The sequence below is a fragment of the Peromyscus maniculatus genome, chromosome 4 (genome assembly GCF_049852395.1).
Source record: "Peromyscus maniculatus bairdii isolate BWxNUB_F1_BW_parent chromosome 4, HU_Pman_BW_mat_3.1, whole genome shotgun sequence".
Classification (NCBI taxonomy): Eukaryota; Metazoa; Chordata; class Mammalia; order Rodentia; family Cricetidae; genus Peromyscus; species Peromyscus maniculatus.
In genome coordinates, this window is record NC_134855.1 from 138,194,831 (window position 1) to 138,216,981 (window position 22,151).

The 22,151-nt window shown below is 48.9% G+C and overlaps 1 protein-coding gene across 3 annotated transcripts; it reads left to right on the plus strand.

Moving 5' to 3' along the window:
• The first annotated feature begins 477 nt into the window (after positions 1–477).
• Positions 478–19,340, plus strand: Actr5 (actin related protein 5). 3 transcript variants are annotated; one of them, XM_015999540.3, is made up of 9 exons: positions 479–1,095; positions 1,826–2,055; positions 4,221–4,390; positions 8,893–9,110; positions 9,693–9,893; positions 13,022–13,138; positions 13,895–14,034; positions 15,597–15,729; positions 18,760–19,340. In XM_015999540.3, exons 1-9 carry the CDS (start codon positions 721–723, stop codon positions 19,015–19,017), a joined length of 1,842 nt encoding a protein of 613 aa, XP_015855026.1. In that variant the 5' UTR covers positions 479–720; the 3' UTR covers positions 19,018–19,340. The 3 variants fall into 3 exon arrangements, with proteins under 3 accessions (XP_042132634.2, XP_015855026.1, XP_006971118.1); XM_006971056.4 differs by having other exon boundaries at positions 9,693–9,875; XM_042276700.2 differs by lacking the exon at positions 1,826–2,055 and having other exon boundaries at positions 478–1,095.
• Positions 19,341–22,151: the final 2,811 nt, after the last annotated feature.

Genomic DNA, 22,151 nt, shown 5'->3' on the forward strand with positions numbered 1-22,151 from the left:
ATACATAATCCTAATAAGGTAGCTTGATGAAGTTTTACAGTCAATTAACGTGCAGTCGTGACCTGCCATGCCAAGTTGGTAGTACCCCAGAGCTTGGAGTTTGGCTCAGCCAGTGATGGCCCTGGAACCTATTGGAGGAAGAAAATGCACTTCCTGAAGTTTTCCTCTGACTTCCACAGGTGCATCTGGGCACGCTCCCACACCCATCACTCAACACATAAATAAACAAAAAAAGGAAGAGTCAAAGAAGATTAGCTAAATATGGTCTCAAAGCTAAGGACTGGATCTGCAAGGTGAGGCAGCAGATGGAGCCAGGCTTAGGGGCTAGGGAGGGGCGGAGTCCACACCGCGGTGGGGGCGGAGCCTTGGTTAGCCATTTAGCGCAAGGGGCGTGGTCACGCAGAGCCCCCCCCACGGCTCAGAATTGGGGCGGGGCTCCTGGCTAGCCAGTTAGCACGAAGAGGCGTGGCCTAACGAAGAGGCGTGGCCACACGAAGGCTCTCGGGGGTGAGCTAGACCCAGGCGTAGGACTCGCGGCCGGTACCAACAGGGTTTAGAAGCCCACAGAAGGTTCTGGATCACCAGGAACGAATCACGTGCAAAACCCAGCGCGTCCTCGCGTAAGGAGAAGGCTTCCCGACACTACAGGTCCCTGCGACTCAGACAGGGGCGGGGCTTCGTGGCGCACGCGGCGTCGAGGCGGGGCCGGCTCTGGCCAAGATGGAGGCCAACGTGTTCCGGTTTCGAGATGCCCGGGCCGCTCCGGATCCGGTGCTGGACGCCGAGCCGGTGGCCTTCGGCTCGCAGCCGGTGCCGCTGGTGCTGGACAACGGATCATTCCAGGCTCGCGCCGGGTGGGCGTGTCCCGGGCCGGACCCGGGCCCCGAGCCGCGCCTGCAGTTCCGCGCCGTGTGCGCGCGCGGCCGTGGCGGAGCGCGCGGCGGGCCGGGGCCTCAGGTGGGCAACGCGCTGGGCAGCCTGGAGCCGCTGCGTTGGATGCTGCGCTCTCCCTTCGATCGCAACGTACCGGTCAATCTGGAGCTGCAGGAACTGCTGCTGGACTACAGCTTCCAACATCTGGGTGTCTCCTCGCAGGTGAGGGCGGGCCGGGCGGGGCCAATACTCCAGGCTGTCAAGTTCCAGATACTTCTCGTGTGTCTGCCCTGTGCTAGGAGTTAAGGATGTTAAGGAAACATTAGTGCCTGAACCACGGTGTCTTTATCCTTCAGTGGATGACAAGAACCAGTCCGATCCTGGAAATATTTTGAAGATAGAGCCCACATGATTTATTAACAGTTGGGCCAAAGCTTGACTTAATAAACTTGAATTGAGCGGGGAGTGGTGGTGCACGCCTTTAAATCCCAGCACTCCGCCTTTAATCCCAGCACTCCAGAAGCAGAGGCAGGCAGATCGCTGTGAGTTCGAGGACAGCCAGGACTATCACACAAAAACACTCTATCAAAAAACAAAAAATCCCAAACAAACACAAAGCTTAAGTTGACCACATGTTAGTGCTTTCCAAAAATGAAATGTATGCTTTATAATTGCTTTTGATCGCCTTTTTAAAGATTTATTATTTCAAAATTGTATGTGCCTTAGGCCTGAGACCTTCTGCAGCTGGAATCAAGTGGTTCTGAGTGGACCTGATGAGGGACACAAACTTGGGTCCTCTGCTCTTACCCAGTGCTTTCTCTCTAGCCCTCCATTAGGTTTTTAATTAGAGATATAAAGCAAATTCAGCCCTGAAACAAGGATTTGGGGTTATTTTTGCATTTCATGCATGTTCTGTTCTCATTCATCTATTTGTGCTTCTCTTTCAAAGTAGGGCTGCGTTGATCATCCCATAGTTTTGACAGAGGCCGTGTGCAACCCACTTTATTCCCGCCAAATGATGTCCGAGCTCCTTTTTGAATGCTACAGGATCCCGAAGGTTGCCTATGGGATAGACAGCCTCTTCAGCTTCTACCACAACATGCCCAAGAATGCCCTTTCCAGTGGCCTCATTATTTCATCTGGCTACCAGTGTACACACATTTTACCTGTCTTGGAAGGAAGGTGAGCTGCACTTGTGGCATTTAAGTGGCATTTAAGAAGCATTGATTTAGGGCCACTGGAAAACTGGAATGTAAAGGTACCTGTTGGGAATGTCTGGCAAGTGCTAGATGATGGACTGAACTGGGCTTAGCTCAGACCTACATCAGTGTGTGACTTTGTAAGTTATTTTACCTGTCTTTCGGGACCTCTTGGAGGGAGTTCAAGTGGGTCTCACATCTAACTGACAGATAATTTTATAATTTTGATTTATGGGGGAATACATACCTACCCATATTAGACATTCAATAAACATGTTTTGAGTAGGTTATTTGAATATATTTATTTCTCTCTAACCCAGCATTGGTGGCACAGGACTTTAATTGAAAACAGAAGTTTTCCTGTGTGCTGCAGCTGCTCTCAAATAATCACTCAGAGGCTTAACATAAATTATAAATGCTCAGTTAGTAGCTCAGGCTTATTACTAACTAGCTGTTACACTTAAATCAACAATTAACCCATAATTCTTATCTGTGTTTAGCCATGTGACTTGGTACCTTTTCTCAGTACGACATTCTCATCTTGCTTCCTCTGCGTCTGGCTGGCAACTCTGACTCTGCCCTTCTTCCCAGCATTCCCAGTTTGGCTTTCTTGCCTAACTTCCTGCTAGCTACAGTCCTGTCAGCTTTTTATTAACCAGTGAGAGCAGCACATATTCACAGCATACAGAAGGACCATCCTACAGCATTTAATCTTCTTCACATTGGGGAGGCACAGGTTGGTGGATCTTTGTGAGTTTAAGGCCAGCCTGATCTACAGAGTAAGTTCCAGGACGGCCAAGGCTACACAGAGAAACTCTGTCTCAAAAAACAAACAAATATTTTTGTGTTCCTGTGTATGTATGTGGAACTGAGAGTGCTTGGCAGGAATGTGGAAGTCAGAGGACAACATAAAGACATTGGTTCTCTCTACCACATGGGTCCCAAAGAATTAAACTCAAAGTCCTCAGTTGTGACACCAAGCGCCTTTACCATTGGAGCCATTTCTCGTCTCTTGAATATATTTAATGCAGACCATCTTGGTATTCTGGAGTCATTTTTGTTTTTTTGTTATTTGAGACAGGGTTTCTCTGTGTAAGAGCCCTGGCTGTCCTGGAACTCGCTTTGTAGACCAGGCTGACCTCAAACTCACAGAGATCTGCCTGCCTCTGCCTCCGGAATGCTGGGATTAAAGATGTGTACCATCACACTGAGCTTCTGGAGTTATTTTTTTAATTAAGAATTTTTGCATTGTAAGCTCTTTGATTCATATTGTCTATACCTTTATTTTTGGTTGTATTGTCCTAACACATGCTAGGCAATTGTGGGAATTTTCAGAGTTGAATAAAAGGCAGAGATACTTTTCATCTGTTCCTGTCTTAGAGTTTAGTTTTATTTTCTCATGTGAGATGAGGCTACCATTGTGTTTGTTTCCCACATAAAGAGGTGTGTGCCAGAGCCAGCGAGCCCTGGCTCCAGAGCTGGGTGCTTAGATTTGCAGTCCTGCTAAAATGAGGCTCTTCTTGCCTCTTCACCTAGCTGTATGTATGTGCTTACTCATCTAACTGTGGAGGGACGCAGTTCTCAGGAGTTTATGAAATGCAGAATCCTAGCCCTTGGAATTGGCATGCTTGACCATTTTCTCTGTTATTTCTAAGCTACTTGACTCTAGCCACCCCACCCCATCCCAGAAGTACAGGCTGAGCCACATGATAATTACCCTTTGGAATTTGTATTTATTCTGTTGAACTGTCTTTTTTTTCCCCCTTGGTATTTTTTCTGAGACAGGGTCTCTTTACATAGCCCTGGCTGTCCTGGAACTCACTCTGTAGACCAGGCTGACCTGGAATTTACAAGAGATCTGCCTGCCTCTGCCTCCTAAGTGCTGGGATCAAAGGCATGTGCCACTATGAGACTCTGAGACTCTGGCCAGAAGTTAAAGGGCCACATGTCTGGGTGTGCAGTCGGAATTCTGGTCTTGGGTGAACATTTCCACAGGGGAACCTTCCTGATATGGGGTTTTAGATGCCTCAACCCTCCACTAGTCTGCTTCTTTGTCTGCATTAAATTCCCGTTTTCCCCAAGATGTTCCACGTTCTGTCTTTTACGCTGCACAGACTTTCAATGTTGTTCTTTACTACTTTGGTGTAGGCTAGATGCCAAAAACTGCAAACGCATCAATCTCGGAGGAAGTCAGGCGGCTGGCTACCTGCAGCGGCTCCTCCAGCTGAAGTATCCGGGGCACCTAGCAGCCATCACACTCAGCCGCATGGAGGAGATTCTACAGGAGCACAGCTACATTGCTGAGGACTACGGGGCAGGTGATGCAGGGGGTGGGGGCAGGCGATGCAGGGGACCTGGCTCCAATTTTCTAGCTCTGTTGGCCTTTGAGGGTTCTTCACATTGTTACCAGTGTGAGCCTTGCTTACTCAGCATCCATCTCCCCTCTTTGGTGTTCTCTTTGTGAGATTATTCGGCCAAGTCATTGTCATGTTCCCTTCACACACCAGTATATATTATAATGTGCCTCCAGTATAATTTTCAGCTTGTTTTACACGTTAACATTTTTGAGAGAGGAAGCACAATGTGCCAGCTTACAAAGTTGGAGACCAGCTGGGCGTGGTGGTACACGCCTTTAAACCCCAGCACTCAGGAGGCACAGGCAGAGGGATCTCTGAGTTCAAAGCCAGCCTGGTCCACAGAGTGTGTTCCAGAACAGCCAGGGCTACACATAGAAATCTTGTCTCTACAAAACAAAAACAAAAAAAGTTTGAGACCAATTGAAATTGCTTTTCTAACATCATTAGAGTGATGTCAGAATACTTCTTCGGTTTCAATGTATCTTGAACTTTTATTTTTGAGACGGTCTCCTTATATAGCCCAGGCTGGCCACTACTTGAGTATAGACTCAGATCCTGATGTTCCTGCCTTGGCCTCTAAGTATCTTGAGCTTCTAATTGTATTTTACTTCGATATACTTTGGTTATTATTGCTTATTAGACAGATGTGATGAATAATGTCTTCCTTACAAATGTAAATGATTCAGATAAAACCCAACAGCTAGCCGGGCGGTGGTGGCGCACGCCTTTAATCCCAGCACTCGGGAGGCAGAGCCAGGCGGATCTCTGTGAGTTCGAGGCCAGCCTGGGCTACCAAGTGAGTTCCAGGAAAGGCGCAAAGCTACACAGAGAAACCCTGTCTCGAAAAACCAAAAAAAAAAAAAAAAAAAAAAAAAAAACCAACAGCTATGGTCAGTAACACTATTAAGATAGCTCTTTTTCCCACAGTGTGTGACTGGGTTTTCTTGTGGTCATTAAAGGTACTGGCCTTCAGCTGACTGCTGCTGAGCTTTAGAAAAGCAAAAGTAATAAATATAATTCCTTTATTTGATTGTTAGTCTTTGAACAGAAAGCTTATTTAGTACACTCTAAGGACAGAGTGCTGGAAGGTAACAGGAGTACTGGCTGCATCCAGATGTGTTATCTTTGAAAGAAAAGGGGGGCCTGTGAGATGGCTCATTGGGCAAATGTGCTTGCTTCCAGAACCCATAAGGTGGAAAGAGAGAACCAACTTTAGCAGGTTGTCCTCCAACCTCACATGTACGCCATGATGTACACATGCCTCCACACATGTGCCCATACACATATACATATACACACAAATATAAAAAAAAAGATTGCAGGGGCGGGGGATGTAGCTCACTTGCAGGTTACTTGCTGTCCTAGGTTCCGTCCCTAGCTTAGAATGAATCGGATGCATGAAACAGACTTGCAGGCCCAGCACACCTGGGAGGTAGACGTAGGAGGGTCCTATGTGTAAGGCCATCTTTGCCCCACGGTGAGTTTGAGGCCAGCATAGACTGTATGAGACCCTGTTTCAAAAGAAACAAGCCTGGAGGCTGGAGAGATGGCGCAGAGCACTGGCTGCTCTTGCAGAGGGCCTGGGTTCGGTTTGGAGCGCCCATATGGTGGCCCACTACCACCCCCAATTCCAGTCCAGGTATCTGCTGCCCTCCTCTGGCCTCCATGGGCATCAGGCAGATGCACAGTGTCCTTAACACACAAGCAGGCAAAGATTAAAAAAACCCAACCACACACAAGTACACAGAAAGCCCAACAAAGAAAATAAAAAAGCTCAACCTCAATTGTGAAAACTATAGACCATAAAATTTACCATCTGCCTTTTTTTCCCTTTCTTTTTTAAAAAATCGTTTGCTTTTTTGGACAGTCTCCTTATGGAGGCCCATCCTGACATCAGACTCTCGGTTCTCCTGCCTCAGCTTCCCAATGGCGTGGTTCATCTTAACCGTATCAGGGTAGCTGAGTCTTCAGAACACTCTGTTAAGCACATGTGATTATGAGGCACAAACAAGTTGGGGAGATAAACATGGAGAGAAAGTTTGTGAGTTCCCTTTCCTTGATATACTTTGGTATTAGAGTAGCTTATTTTCTTTTGTTTGAGACAGGCTCTCACTATGTACCTATGTAATCCTAGCTCACAAACCCATCACTGCAGACCCAGGGGATCTGATGCCCTCTTGTGGCTCCCATGAACATTGCATGCATGTGGTGCACAGACACATGGAGGCAAAATTATTCCTGCACATAAAATAAATTTAATAGCATATAGTCCTGTGAAGTTCCCTTTTCAGCACTGCTGCTGTGTCTGCATCCCATGAATTTTGATACGTTTTAATTTTTATTGAGTTTAAATATTTTGTAATTTCTTCAAGACTGCTTCTTTAACTGACTGTTTAGAAATATGTTGTGAGACACCTTTCTGTGACTTACCTTTAGTTTAATTCTATTATGGTGAAAGAGCTAACTTGTTTATTGTAGGGCCCGGCATGTGGTCATATTTATACACTTGAAGGGCATTTACTGTGCTCCATGGGTAGGTGTTCAGGTGTCCATGGGTAGGTGTTCAGGTGTCCATAGGTGTTCAGGGGTCCATGGGTAGGTGTTCAGGGGTCCATGGGTAGGTGTTCAGGTGTCCATGGGTAGGTGTTCAGGGGTCCATGGGTAGGTGTTCAGGTGTCCATGGGTAGGTGTTCAGGTGTCCATGGGTAGGTATTCAGGTGTCCATGGGTAGGTGTTCAGGTGTCCATGGGTAGGTGTTCAGGTGTCCATGGGTAGGTGTTCAGGGGTCCATGGGTAGGTGTTCAGGTGTCCATGGGTAGGTGTTCAGGTGTCCATGGGTAGGTGTTCAGGTGTCCATGGGTAGGTGTTCAGGTGTCCCATGGGTAGGTATTCAGGTATTCAGGTGTCCATGGGTAGGTGTTCAGGTGCCTGGTGGTGGTGGTGGTCCACACTGCTGTAGCCTTGATAGCACCTTCTGTCTCCTGGTTCTCTGATAATTGGGAAGATTACTGATGTCATTAGATGTAATTGTGGGTGTCCCTGTTTCTCCTTTCAGTCCTGTCACTTGTGTGTTGTTGTTGTTTTCTTTTCTTTCTTTGTTACCTGAGGACCAGAGTTTACAGTGCTAGGCAAGCACTCTGTTTCTGAGCTGTGTTCCCAGCCCAGATCTGTCAGTGTGTGTTCCTTATCTGGCTTTGTCTTGTTAGCTACATATTTGGACACTGTTACATCTTCTTATCTGTTGACCTTTTATCATGATGTGATGTCCCTTTTTATTCTAGATATTTATTTGTTTGCTTTGAAGGCTACTTGAACATTAAGAGTCACTCTACCAGGGCGAGGTGAGACACACCTTTAATCCTAGCACTAAGGAGGCAGAGACAGATGGATCTCTGAGTTTGAGGCCAGCCTGGTTTATTAGTAAGTTCCAGGCTAGCCAGGACTACATAGTGAGATCCTGTCTCAAAATAAAGAAACAAACAAACAAAGCCAATCCAGCCTTCTTTTGAATAGGGTTTATGTGGTAAGCTATCCTTAAAACTCCCAGATTATCTGAGGTTAGCCTTGAACTCTTAATCCTCCTTCCTCTGCTTCTCAGGTGCTAGGATTAGGGGCAGACACCACCACTTCCTGCTGGCATCCCTCAGTTCTTTATCAGTGTACTCCAGATGAGCTTGTGGTTGTGTTACACTAAATGTTTATTACTCTTTGTTCAATCAGGGACGGCATCCAGGCCTTGTGCTCCTCAGCAGCACCCTGTCAGTGCTAAGACCATTTCCAGTTAATGCATTTGAATTTAAGACTACTATTTTCTTTTTCTCTCTGCCTTTTAGGTTATTGGATTTCTATTTTATTTTATTTTTGAGGCAGGGTCTTACTATGCAGATCTGCCTGGCCTAGAGCTCTTTATATGGTCCAAGCTTGCCTTGAACAGAGAGATCCTTGAACCAAAAGGTGGAGCTAAAGGTGTGCATCACCACACTCAGCTGGACTGTATTCTTTAGGTGGTTTCTCTAGAGAAGAGAGCAGAGTGTAACTTCTCATCTGTGTAGATGCAGTAGTGATCACTCCGGGTAGCAATGTTAGCAGTAGACTTCTTTATGCTCTCTGTCAGTGTCTTACCTGCTAAACCTGTGAACACTGGGAGCCCATCAGACAGTGATGCTGTTATTATTTTTAGTTCAAGTTATGAAACATGCTTTAAGTGACTCACGAGGCAGTTAGCCTCGTGTGTTTAACAGGTTTTCCTTCCCTCTGGCTGTTCCAGCTTCCTCCTTGTGTGATTTCTCTCTGGAGACCCTCAGAGCAGGTCTGTGTATGCCTGGGTTTTACAGCTGCATTTGGTGTTTCGGTGGATTCAGAGGGTCTGAGTGTGTGCAGTGTCACTTGTGCCTGCCATGGACCTTCTGTTTCACTGCCAACAGGGCTTTCATCTCTAAAGGCCCCAAACCGTTTCTTTGCAGAGTTGCAGAAGTGGCGGTGTCCTGATTACTATGAGAACAATGTCCACAAGATGCAGCTGCCCTTCTCCAGCAAGCTCCTGGGCAGCACACTGACGGCCGAGGAGAAGCAGGAGCGGCGGCAGCAGCAGCTGCGACGGCTGCAAGAGCTCAACGCCCGGCGGCGGGAGGAGAAGCTGCAGCTGGATCAGGAGCGGCTGGAGCGGCTGCTGTACGTGCAGGTGAGGGCAGCGAGGTGCTCCCGGCGCGCTCTCGTCTCCTCTGCTTTCCTTGGCCATAGCGTGCATTGGCCATCAAGGCACCTTTCAAATTGGGAGTCCAGAGACCAGACTCAAGCAGATGATTAATATCACAGCAGCAGGTGTCTGTGCGGAGCTGTGGACTCCAGCTCTGTTTATTGATTAATTTTGTTGTTTTCAAACTTTTCTATGTAAGTGCAGCATGTGTAGTACACAGATCTCAGGGTGGGCATCTCAGTGAGTTTCACAGAGTGACACATGTCCATGTTCTTGCTGTCAGATGGAGGAGCAGCATTACCATCATCTCCTCTCAGTGACACCTTCCCACTCATCTTTGATGTCTGTCACTGTGGATTAGTTTTCACTAATTAGCTGGTGCTGAAACCAGTATCCAGTATGCAATGCTAGCTAGCCAGATAGTTGGAGAGGAGGGCATGTGTGAGCCTGTGGTGAGAACTGGAGGGGTGATTCTACTGGGGGCTGGCTAGGGAACCCCAGAAACCCCCCCCCCACACACACACACAACCTATCTTTGAGAATAGATTGTGCCTGCTCTGCTTTCAGGAGCTCCTAGAGGATGGCCAGATGGACCAGTTTCACAAAGCTCTGATAGAGCTCAACATGGACTCCCCAGAAGAACTACAGTCCTACATACAGAAGCTCACCTTGGCAGTGGAGCAGGCTAAGCAGAAAATCCTTCAGGCGGAAGCCAGCCTTGAGGTGGATGTGGTGGACAGCAAGCCGGAGGTGACAGGGCCTGGGGAGGTAATCTCGGGTCCTTAGGTGTGGCTACCAGTGCCTTTCCTTCCTGAGCCATCTTTACAGCCTTCAGCTTTCTCTCTTTGAGACAGCGTTTCATATAGCAGCCTAGGCTGACCTTGAACCTAGTATGTGGCCACGAATGACCATGAACCTCTCGCCCTCCTGGCCCTCCTGCTTCTACCCCCGCCCCCCATTGCAGGGATTATAAGTGTGTACTGTCACCGTGTCCAGTTGAGGTGGTTCTGGGAATCACATCTGGGGCTGCTTCGTGAACTCTAGGCAAGCACTCTACCAATCAAGCTACCTCCAGCCATCAAGACAGCTTGCTTTAAACTCTTTATTACTGGTCTTTTTAGAAAGACACGGTGCTGTGGAAGAGTCAGGGTCCGTGCAGTTTGATGCTGGGTACAGGGTAGTGCACATGGGTGACGCCACAGCTGTGTTTGAGTCAGTGTGGCACTTGTTGTTACAACACAGGCTCCCAGATGGAATGTCACCATAGCGTCAGCTCTCAGCCTTACGTTCCCTGCCCACGGCCTGCTCAAGAGCAGCCTTTTCAGACCTTTTCTGCTTATGACCCTGCTGAACCCAGAGAAATTTTTACAGAACCCAGGTGTGTAGGTTCAGTTTTGCCATTTACTGAATGAAAGCAAAATTGCGTGCTAATGAGAAGAATGTATTTATTTTTACATAGGAATTAAATTCTGGTTGAGTTGATATTGTAGGATGCCGAGTACCTTCAGTAATTCTGTTGATTAGTGCTTTAACTTTACAGTGGCCAATGTTGAGAACACTGCTTTGCATAAGTATGGGACCAGGTGGCTTGCTCTGGATACTACAGTCTAGGGAAGAGGGGACCTCTGCTCCCCTCACTGTTCCTGGGTACCCCAGACCAACTTCCACTGAACCACTGGGCATTTTCATTTGCTTTTCCAGCCTTCATGCTATGTTCTGGAACTCAAAACCATTTGTCTGTTGTGCATTCATCCATTAACATATTAGTAAGACCTAGAAGTACCACAGGGTCAGATGCAGAGAGCAGGTTTTGAATCGAAAGGAAAAACAAGCAGCTGAAAGTGGGATCCGGGGCAGCTGGAGACCTGCTGTCCTGTGTTTCTTTTCCTGCAGTTTTTCCAGCAGATGTTCCTTATGTGCTATGTTTTCAGCATCCCTCCGTCTCGTCACAGTACCTTGTCTGTGCTCTGGAGACATACAGCCGATCTTTGTAGGCTGGGGAAGGTCTCAGACATTTCAAAAGCTTGTTTTAGCGGGGTGGGGAGATGACCTTGGCCCCTCAAGCATGAGGACTAAGTTTGGACCCCCAGTACTCAGGCTAGGCATTGTGGAGTGTGCCTGTAAGCCAAGTCCTAGGGTGGCAAAGACAGGAGGATCCCCAGAGCTCGCTGGCCAGCCAGTCCAGCCAGACCAGGGAGTATCAGGGTCAGAGCGAGGCTCTCACACAGTACAGTGGGCACTAGAGAGAGGGTCAGCTGCCATTGCTGTACTGCTTGTTGAGAACCTGAGTTCAGTGTTCACTGTCCACACTGGGTGACTCATAACCACCTGTATCTCCAGCTCCCAGAAATCGGATGCCTCTGGGCTCCTTGGGCACCTGTACACACATGTACATACCCCCACACAGGCATAGACACATACATTTTTTAAATAGTAAGATGGAGAGCAGTAGAGGAAGACACCAGACTTCAGTCTCTCACTGTCCACACGTATGTACAGTGACGTGCACACATGTGCATATGCATACACACACACACACACACACACACACACACACACACACACACACACACGTTGCTCTCTCTATAGCAAATTTGATGTATACAGTGGGTCTTTCTTTGGACTATCAGTTCCCAAATAATGACATGGAGACTTTTTATTCATTATAAAAGCTTGGCCTTAGCTTAGGCTTGTCTCCAACTAGCTCTTAAAACTTAAATTAACCTGTTTATATTAATCTACATTCTACATTGTGGCTCATTACCTCTCCTCAGAACTGTATGTCCAACTTCCTCCGAGTTTCCATGGTGAATCCCTCACTTCTCAGATTCTTTCCAGAGTTCCTACCTCTCCCTGGAAGTCCCACTTATCCTCTCCTGCTTAGCTATTGGCCATTTAGCTCTTTATTAAACCAATCAGAAGGTGCCTTAAGTAGAACAGACACATCTTCACAGTGTACAAAGAGACTATCCCACAACAGGTGCACCAATCTGTCACCAAATCCCTAACAGTCAGTCTGCCTTGTTGGTGAGTAGGGTGAATTATAGTTCTCCTTCCTGGGGTAAGCTTGGCTGTGACATTGGCCAACCTGGTCTACCTTTTAGTATTTCCCCCAGTGTAATTCAGTGAGAATGAAGTGACTAGGTGGGCCCTCCAGAATGAATACTGAAACCCAGCTATGGAGTAAAGGCTGAACTGGTAATGCAGCTGGGAGTTTCAGCCAGCATTCACTAGTGTTTGCTTTTTCCTGCAGATCAATCCATTGTGGTCCCTGAAATGCTGAATTATTCTCATGAGAACGCTATAAAGACTAGACTTTGGACTTTGTTTATATTCTCTCTCTCTCTCTCTCTCTCTCTCTCTCCCCCCCCCCCCCCCCTTGAGACAGGGTCTCACTCTGAAGCGCTGACTGTCCTTAACTCACTCTGTAGACCAGACTGGCCTCGAACTCTGCCTGCTTCTACCTCCCAAATGATGGGATTAACACACCTGACCTTTTTTGTTTTTAAATTGTGCACGTTTGTGTGTGTGTGTGTGTGTGTGTGTGTGTGTGTGCGCGCGTGTGCATGTGTGTGCGTGCGCACACAAGCATGAAGGTCAGAGGACAGTTTCTGAGGGTTAATTCTCTCCTTCCCCTTGTGGGTTTCAGAGATTGAACTCAGGTTGTCAGTTTTGTGGCAAGCCCCCTTACCCTTTGAGCCGTCTTGCTGGTTGTCTTTTAGTCTTGTTAACACCCACCCCCCTCCCGTGTGAATTGCTTTGAAGAGTGTTTAGTTTTTGGACAGGTGTTTGGAATACTGGGCAAGACTCCATCCATTTTCAGGATAGAATCAGAGCTGAGGTTTGCTGGTGACGGGTTTCTCTGCTGTTTGATTATTGCATTGTTCTGCCCTCAGACCCCTGACCTGGAGCAACTGGAGCCCTCCCTGGAGGATGTGGAGAGCATCAATGATTTCGAGCCCTTGTTCTCAGAGGAAGCGCCCGAAGTGGAGAAGCCAGTCACCACAGTCCAGGTTTGACTATTGCTACCAAGACCACACGTACATTTTGAGGTCGTTGGCATAAGTGACTGGCCCAGTCTGCTTCTCTGGGGGCATCGGAACCCCCAGTGGTGCTTCAGCAAGGGCACCAGTACTCTCAGCAGCAGTCAGGCTTTCCCTGGCGGGTGGTTGAGGGGCTGGTGCCACCCTGAATGTGAGCAGCTGGTAGCAGAGGTATCTGTCTAGTGACTGAGGCCTCCAGACCTACAGACTGGCTCTCAGTGGTTCCCTTTACATTATAGCCAACATCATCACCCTTACTGGGATCTGTGCCTCCTGTCATGATGGTGGCAGCAAGACAAACTGACTATCTGAGGCTTCGGGGGGAGGAGGTGCTAGCCAGGATGGGCAGAGACAAGGTTCCCCTCTGGGCCTCTTGCTGCTGCTCTCCAGAGTCCCCTCCTGCAACTTGGGCATGGCACAGCGTGGGGATTCGGCACAGTGGGTGGGGATTCGGTGTACAGTGTGTGTGGGGATTTGGCACAGTGTGGGGATTCGGCACAGCGTGGGGGGATTCGGCACAGTGTGGGAATTCGGCACAGCGTGTGGGGCTTCGTCATTCTGAGGTTGAGCAAAGGTAGAAGGCAGAGTCTGGAAGTGGAGAGAGTTGACGAGGGGTGGTTCCCGCCTGCACAGGGAAGCTGGGCTAGAGATGTGATTTAAGAAAGCTGATAGCTGAGGGGATTGTCATTATAGCCTAAAAACATCTCTTAAACCTTGGGTTTGAAGCCCGTGTTTAACTTGGCAGCGTACCATCAGCTGTTTGTTGGGACAGAAAGGATTCGTGCTCCAGAGATTATTTTCCAACCGTCTCTCATAGGAGAAGAGCAGGCGGGGATTGCAGAGACCCTTCATTACGTTCTGGACAGGTGAGCAGTGATGCCCCCCCATCCTCACCTGAGCCTCCTCTGGGTTCTGCATGGGAAAGGTGACTGATGGACGCTGGCGGGTGGGGTGTGGGGTCCTGCAGCTCTGGCCACTGCTGCCTCTGCTCAGGTCGTCTGTTCTCACCCAGGCCTGCAGGCGGAGCCGGTGGGAGCTCCATTTGTTTGTGAGCTCTGCAAAGTGAACCTTTGAGTCTGAGCAACAGAGACAGCACCCTGGCTTCCATGTGAAACTTGACATTGCTAAAAAACCAGTGATTGTTACACTTATGTATTCGTTGAGATAAGGCCTCCTTATGTACTCAGTGGCCTTGAAGCTTCCATAGTAGCTGGGATCATAAGTGTACATTACCATATCCAGCAAGACTAGTGATTTTTTTTTTTACATTTAATTTTATTTTTAATTATGGGGGGTAGTGTTATGTATACATTGAGTGCAGGGACCTCTTGGGTCCCTTGCAATAATAGCAGTGTGTATGTACTCTTGAGAAAAAGAAGTGTGTGTGTCTGTGTCTGTGTGTGTTTGTGTGTCGGTGTGAGTGTATGAGTGTTTTGCCTGCATGTCTGTATGTGGACTGTGTGTGTGTGTGTGTGACTGGTGCTTTGAAACTTAGAAGAGGGCATTGGCTCCCCTGGATCCAGAGCTGCAGATGGTTGTGATCTAGCATGTGAGTGCTAGGAATTGAAGCCAGGTCCTCTGGAAGGATAACCAGTGTGCATGTGGTATGTACTCTTAACCACTGAGCCATCTCTTCAGCCCCAAGACTAGTGATTTTTTTTTTTCTTTCTTTTCTGTTTTTGGTTTTTCAAGACAAGGTTTCTCTGTGTAGCCCTGAGTACTTTGGAACTCACTCTGTAGACCAGGAACTCAGAGATCCACCTGCCCCTGCCTCCCCAATGATGGGATTAATGATGTGTACCACCACACCCAACAAGACTAGTGATTTTTAGATCACTCCCCAAATTCTTCAGTGCTTGTGAAAGACTTCCCCCTTCTTGTAGGAATGCAGCTGCCACTCTTGCAGGCCTTTCCCACAGTGAGTGTTCTTCACTCCAGTTGGGTGAGGAAAGGCTGTGGTCTGTTACACTCTGCCTGCTTTTGATTATAATAGGGTGGAACAGTGGATATCGTGATCCTAAACATGGCTGCCCTGATCCTTGGGCTTTCTCACTGGTCTCTGAAGACTTGTCCCTGCTTTCTATAGCCGACTATCTCAGAAGGCATGACCTTCTCCCTCTCCTTTATCTCCCCTCTCCAGGCAGCTGCTGAGATTTACAGCTTGATTGCCCTGTGGGGTTTTTTTTTCCTCCAACTTTAATAAAATGATCCTCAAGCTTAGAAAAAGTGTTGCAAAAGCAGAAACATTCTAATCTTTGGACTGCGTATTGTAGAGCTATGACTGAAAAGCAGAATACTGGTTTTGTTTATCTTCTAATTGTCATGTACACAGTGATAAGCTGACTGTTGTACCAAGAGCTTGCCTTTCCTGGTCTGTCTACAGTGTGTTCTAGCAGCCAAGTTGGAGCATCCTTTCTCTCTCTCCTAGGTATCCAAAGGCCGTTCAGGATACCCTGGTCCAGAATGTTTTCCTCACTGGTGGGAACGTGATGTATCCGGGCATGAAGGCCAGAATGGAGAAGGAGCTGCTAGAGATGAGGCCCTTTCAGTCCTCCTTCCAGGTACTGACTGCTCTTCCTGCCCACTGTTTGTGATTAGCATCCAGGCACTGACCGCTGGATTAGTGGTGACCGCCAAAGCCAAGGTGTGAATGACCGGGATTCTGCACTTCCATCACCCTCTGCAGAAGTTCAGTGGCTGGCCTTGTCTTCACCCTCACTCAGCTGATACAGGATGGGAATCCTGCTTGCATATCGCTCTGTTCTGTTTAGCTTACAGGACTGAGCATATACTGAAGTGGAAAGAGCATCCTCAGCATAAGAGGATTCTCACCAACTGCAGGGAAGCATGTTGTCTATTGTTTACTTATCTCCAGGCAGGGTCTTGTTTTTCTGGGGTACCAGGAGAGTGCTTGGTTGCCTCTTCTCTGTATAGCTGTTATTTTAGGTCATGCCAGAACAGGAAGGAGCCTGAGCTGGGGTATGTCTGTGTCAGTGTCATGTGATTACTTTACATTTTAGGAAGATAATGGGAGGTCAGCCTGTACTAACTAGTTAGTGAGTTGAGTCAGCCAAAGTTATTAGGCTCAGTCTCAGAAAGCTGGGGGGTGGGGGGGGGGGCGGTATTTTTCACTAGATTAGGAATGATGGACGGGCTTGAAGTAGAGAAAACTGAATTGTTCCAGGATGTGCTGAGCTTCCACAGTGGTAGCTGTGGTTCAACACTCAGGGAACAGGTAAGAGGTGCCATCACAGGTACTCAGGGCTACCACTGAGAGATAGGTAGCGCCAAGGATCAGGCCCTAAATACCAGCCCTTAAGGGCACCTGGGCGATGGAGGACATCGCGGTGGAATAGAGAAGAGGCAGCTGGAGAGCAGCGCTGGCACCGAGGAGGGACATTGCAGAGTATGAGCCTGTGCGTGACTGAGGCGGCAGGGTGGCTGGAGAAGATGGTGTTGGGAAAAGGCTCTTGGAATGTTCACAGTCTCTAGCGTGGCCATCCCAGCAGCCTCCTGTGATGGCTGTGAGAGACCTGGTTGTACAGTACCCAGTTGTACTGCCTCTCGTGCCCTCCCCCATCACCTTCCTGCTGCACTGTTGGTGGGGAGGGCGGTGGGTGTCACACCAGCACCCCTCAGTCAAGTCCACGGGCTGGATGCAGCAGCGGCTCACGTCTAGTTGTTTATACTTAATCTGTTGACTCTAGGGCTGGGGTGGGGCTCAGTGTGGAGCATTTGTCTGGATATCTGAGGCTTTGAGCTCAGTCTCCGGTATGATACAAACAGGACAAATTGTGTTTCTTCTCTTGCTTGTTTTTATGGTATTTGTTCCTTTTGTGGTGCTGGTGGTGGAGCCCAGAGCCACTGACATCTGTGCGGGCACTCTGCCAGTTAGCTGTGTCCAGTTGTGTTTTCTCAAATCATTTTAAAGCATTCCTAAGTATCAGACAATTTAAATGAGCAAATAAAAATAGAAAATAGAGGCCGGGAGGCGGTGGCACATGCCTTTAATCCCAGCACTCGGGAGGCAGAGACAGGCAAGTCTCTGTGAGTTCAAGACCAGCCTGGTCTACAGGGCGAGATACAGGACAGCCAGGGTTACACAGAGAAACCCTGTCTCAAAAAAAAAAAAAAAAAAAAAGAAAGGAAAAAAATAGATTTTCGGAACTGGAGAGATGTCTCAGTGGTAAGATCACTTTCTGCTCTTGCAGAGGACCTGGGTTTGATTCCTAGCACCCACATGATGGCTCACAACTGTCTGTAGGTCAAGTTGCTGGGGATCCAGTGCCTCTTCTGGCCTCCATGGGCACCAGGCATGTACATGGTACATAGACATACATGCAATAAATAAATCTTTAACTAAATCAAATGGTGGTTTCATTAGTGTTTGTGACCAACATTATTTGTCTATTTTCAGAACATATTCTTGTCGTGTTTATAATTTTAATCAACAGAAAGATGATTGATAGCTTGTTTTGTAGCTTTTTTTCCCTTTTGTATTATTGTGGGTTTATCAGTTTCCAAAAGCATTATTTTCATAGCTGTATAGTACTCTATTGTGACCACGGGCGTCATTGCAGTTTTTATTAGTCACAGTAGCTGCCACTGACTAGATATTCTGTGTCAGGCAGAGTACCAGGCCTGTACTGGCCAGCTTTTCTAAGGCAGAGCAGGGCTCTCATCAGAGAGGAAGGCTCCTTTGCACAGGTCCTGGCTGTCTCCTGCCCAAGCCTACACTTACTTTTGGTTTTTTCTCTTTCCTCCTTCCTCTCCCCTTCTTCTTTTCTTCCTTCTCTCTCTTCTTTTGAGGTTGGGTCTTGCTTTGTGCTCAGGTTGGCATAGAGGTCATCGTTCTTGTCTCCCAGATGTGCCACTCTGCCAGCTCCAGGCTTGCACCTGTGCTGCCTCTGTGGTCCAAGCCCGTGCCCACCTGTGCTTCTTTGTGTGGCCTGTGCTTCATTTCCAGGAACTCCAGAGGTGCCCGTCGAGCTTAGGACTGTGGTTGGCAGAGGAAGTGGGGTGTGTTTGAGGCAAAGACTCCAGAATCAGGGACCTGTTCAAGGCAAGGGCTTTACTGTGCCTCAGGTCAGGCTAGACGAGGCCTCAGGTGGCTGTTGACGTCAGTCTTGCTCTGCCTGTGAGCGTTGGCAGTCACAGAGTGCCTGGCCACCGGTTCTTTCTCCCAGGTTCTCTTGCTGCCATGGCCAGAGCTATCCTGCATCAGTGGCCTCCAGGTCACCCCTCCAGGTCACCCCTGTCCTTGTGATAGTTTGTGATTGTCAGCATCACAGAGCAGGGGCCTGGGAGCTGTTCCCTCTGACCTGAAATGGCATGCCTTACTCAGGAAGCTGGATCTGCAAGTTGGTCCCTTTGCAGCTAAGTGTTCTTTCCAAGAGGCTGTGCATGTCAGCTTAGCTTTGTCTGGAGGGTGCTGGGGCTGGCTGTTCTGCACAATGCAGGCACCACCCAGGCCCTTCTCTATGTTTCTGTGATTCAGGGATGAGGTGTGCCTGGGCCTGCAGAACCTTCCTTCCTGGGCCTAGAGCTCATGTAGATATACCTTTTTAGAGTGCATCTGTTTCTTGTTCCAGGTTCAGCTTGCCTCCAACCCTGTGCTGGATGCTTGGTATGGTGCACGTGACTGGGCCTTGGATCACCTAGAAGACAGTGGAGCCTGGGTCACCAGGAAGGACTATGAAGAAAAGGGGGGCGAGTACCTCAAGGAGCACTGTGCCTCCAACACCTATGTCCCCATCCGCCTGCCTAAGCAGGCCTCACGTGCCTCAGAGACCCAGACTTCCGGGAGAGGCTCCGGGGCCAGTGGAAGTGGAGCTGGTGAACAGGCCTAGCAGAGGGGACTCCAGGATGGCTGTACGCTTCACCCATGACATGTAGGCAGCATTTGGGACAAGGACGGCGCCCGCTTGCTGCCCGGGCCCACCAGCTTTGTTTGGTAACTGACTGGATTTCTCCTGGGAGCACCGCAGAGGACAGCGGGTGATCTGCCTCAGTGAAGGACAGAGTGGCCTCTGGCGTGGAGAACCATGGGCGAGCTGGGCCTTTGCTTTCCTCAGCAGTGAGAGGAGACGGGTGGAGGCTAGGAGTGGACAGGCACAAGGTGTTTCTCTGCACTTGAAAGTCTTTGTTGTTTAAAAATGCTCTAGAGTTCTCAGTGTAGTGTTTTCTTCTGCATGTGTCGTCGTCCCGTGACTGCCTGCAAGGGGTTCAAAAGGTGGTGTTGAGGCTGTGGAGCGGTCAGCGCTGAGTCTCAGCCGCTGAGTCTCAGGAGTGGGTAGACCGCGCCCCCACCCTGTTCTCTGCCTGGTGCCTGTCCTGAATGGACACTGGTGCTTGAGACCCAGCCCTTTAACTATGTCCTTTGCTGGGAACTTTTCCACGCGATGAGGCCTTGCCAGACATTTTTTTCTTCTGTTTTGTGGGTTTGTTGGCTCCATGCCCTTTTCTGGCCACTCTGCGGAACTGATGGAGGAGAGTCCATCCCAAGGCCTTTCATTTTGCTGAGGGTTAGTCTTTCCAGTGTGGTCTTGAACAGGTAGGTGCCCTCTTACCCCTTTCTGTTGCTTAGGACTCAGCTTTCACTGCACAGCTCAGGCTGCTTTCAAACTCAGTCTTCCTGCCTCAGCCTTCCTGGTGATGCACCACACATCCCAATAAACACCTTATCTTGGTAAGAATTCTAACTTAGACACACCCAAGAACTGAGCCCGGTAGCCCCAGCCAGAGCTGCTAATGGCAGTCAGAATCCCTATGTCCAGATCCCGGGGAACCTCAGCGCACTTCGATGATCACCCACTACACACAACCTGTTTGCTCATTTCCCCCTAAATCATCGGTATCTCCAGTTCTCAGAGGCTGAGAAACTGCAGGCCAGAAGGGGTGCGGTGGGATAGGGGTTAGGAGGAGGGTAGGAGACCCCGGGGGGGCCAGTCCATGAGTTCCTAAGGCATTTCCTATCAAGTCATCAGCTGTGCTTGGTGGGCCAAGGGCTGATGGGATGGCAGAGTCTGGACCAATCTTCGCAGCACCATCCAGAGCAAGAGATGGTGCTAACCATTGGCCATGGCAGTCTTCCTTCAGTCTACAGTTTAAACAACCTGAGCATCAGGGGTAGGGTCCCAAGACTGCCTTGGCAGTCAGGCGGATTGTGAAGGGTCCTGGACAGGTGAACCTGGCACTTCACACAATGAAACACAGGGATAATTGCTCAGCTTTAGGTGGTGATGAGCAGGGGAGGAGACAGGAGCCGAGCGAAGGGATGGGCCAAAGGGCCAAGCCTTGAGCTCTCTAGTTTTGTCCCTTGTGAAGTATGCCATGGCCTTTTATGTTGGGCCTCCATATGGCCCTTGGGGAATCCTGCCTGGTCCCAGAGCTAGCCAGGAGTTTGCTACCTGTGATTTCCTAGGCCTTCCCTCAAGGGTTCCCCATGTACTGTGGGCTCTAAGCCCTGGCTGGCCCCTTCTAAGCAGTGACATTTACCCACATCTCATGCGGTTCAGAGGGTGCTAGGGCCTTGGCCTTCAGAGCTTCGAAAGAACCATCTTGTTCTGTCCCCTCCCCTCCTTGATAATTTGTCACAGCAGCCCTTGGAAACACACAGGTGGCCAGGTGGGAAGTGGCAAGGCCACACAAGAGGCTGTAACTCGTCCCCCACCCAGGAGACGTCAGCAAAGATTCACCAAGTAAGCCGGTGTGGCGATGGAGGAGGAGGGGCCCCTGCGGGTCTTGGCAGTCACTGCTTTTGTCTCTTGACTGTTGTAGGCACCCCATAAAAGTAGCATGGATCGTGCGGTGTTCGTCTTGTAAGTGGCCGGTTTCATCTAGCGTGATGGCATAATGTCCTCGGGCTCGTGATGCCACAGATGGCAAGGCCTTCAGAGCAGCGCTTGTCTGCACTGTCTCACGTCTCCCTCTGTTTTGAATGGTCTGGCAGTCATTGGCTGGCCTAGAACTCACTGTGTAGACCTGGCTGGCTGGCTGGCCTTAAGCTTGCGGCAGGTCCTCCTGCCTCAGCTTCCAGAATGCTGGGATTATAGACGTGGTGCCACCATACCTGGCTGTGACATGCTTTGTCCATGTGCTGGACATGTCGGTCACCTCTGTGCTCAGCTGTTGTGAATACTCAAGGCCGCAGCCTGCCTGCCTTTGACCGTGGGTGCTGGATTGGGTGGGAGCTGGACTTCAGTGTCTGAGGAACCTGTGTGCAGAACAGCAGCCATCTTTACGTCCCACCAGGAGGCCTGGCTTCTGGTTCCACATCCTCACCAATTCTTATTCCTCAGTTTTGGTTTTAGTTTTTATAGAAGCCGAACTAGCAGTTTTGATTTCTGTTTCCCTGCTGGTGAAGTTGACGTTTTTTCTCATGTCTGTTGGTAATGTATGTGTCTTTAAGAATAGTGTCCACTCTGGTCCTTATTCCTTTTCTAATTGGATTGCTTGGGGATCCTTTTCTAATTGAATGTAGATCTGTTCTGCTGTTCTGGTTTCTTCTGGGCCCAGTACTGGCTTGGAAATGTTTTCTTTCTTCTCTAGGCCACAGTCTCACTGTCCCTGTTACCACTTGGCAGAAGTTTTGTTTTGCTTTGCTTTTTGTTTTTTGTTTTTTTTTTTCTTTCTTTTTTTTTTTTTAAAAGATTTATTTATTTATTATGTATACAGTGTTCTGCCCGCATGTATGTCTGCAGGCCAGAAGAGGGCGCCAGATCTCATTACAGATGGCTGTGAGCCACCATGTGGTTGCTGGGAATTGAACTCAGGACCTCTGGAAGAGCAGACAGCGCTCTTAACCTCTGAGCCATTTCTCCAGCCCCTGTTTTTTTTTTTTTTTTCAAGACAGGATTTCTCTGTATAGCTTTGCGCCTTTCCTGGAACTCACTCTGTAGACCAGGCTGGCCTCAAACTCACAGAGATCCGCCTGCCTCTGCCTCCCGAGTGCTGGGATTAAAGGTGTGCGCCACCACCGCCC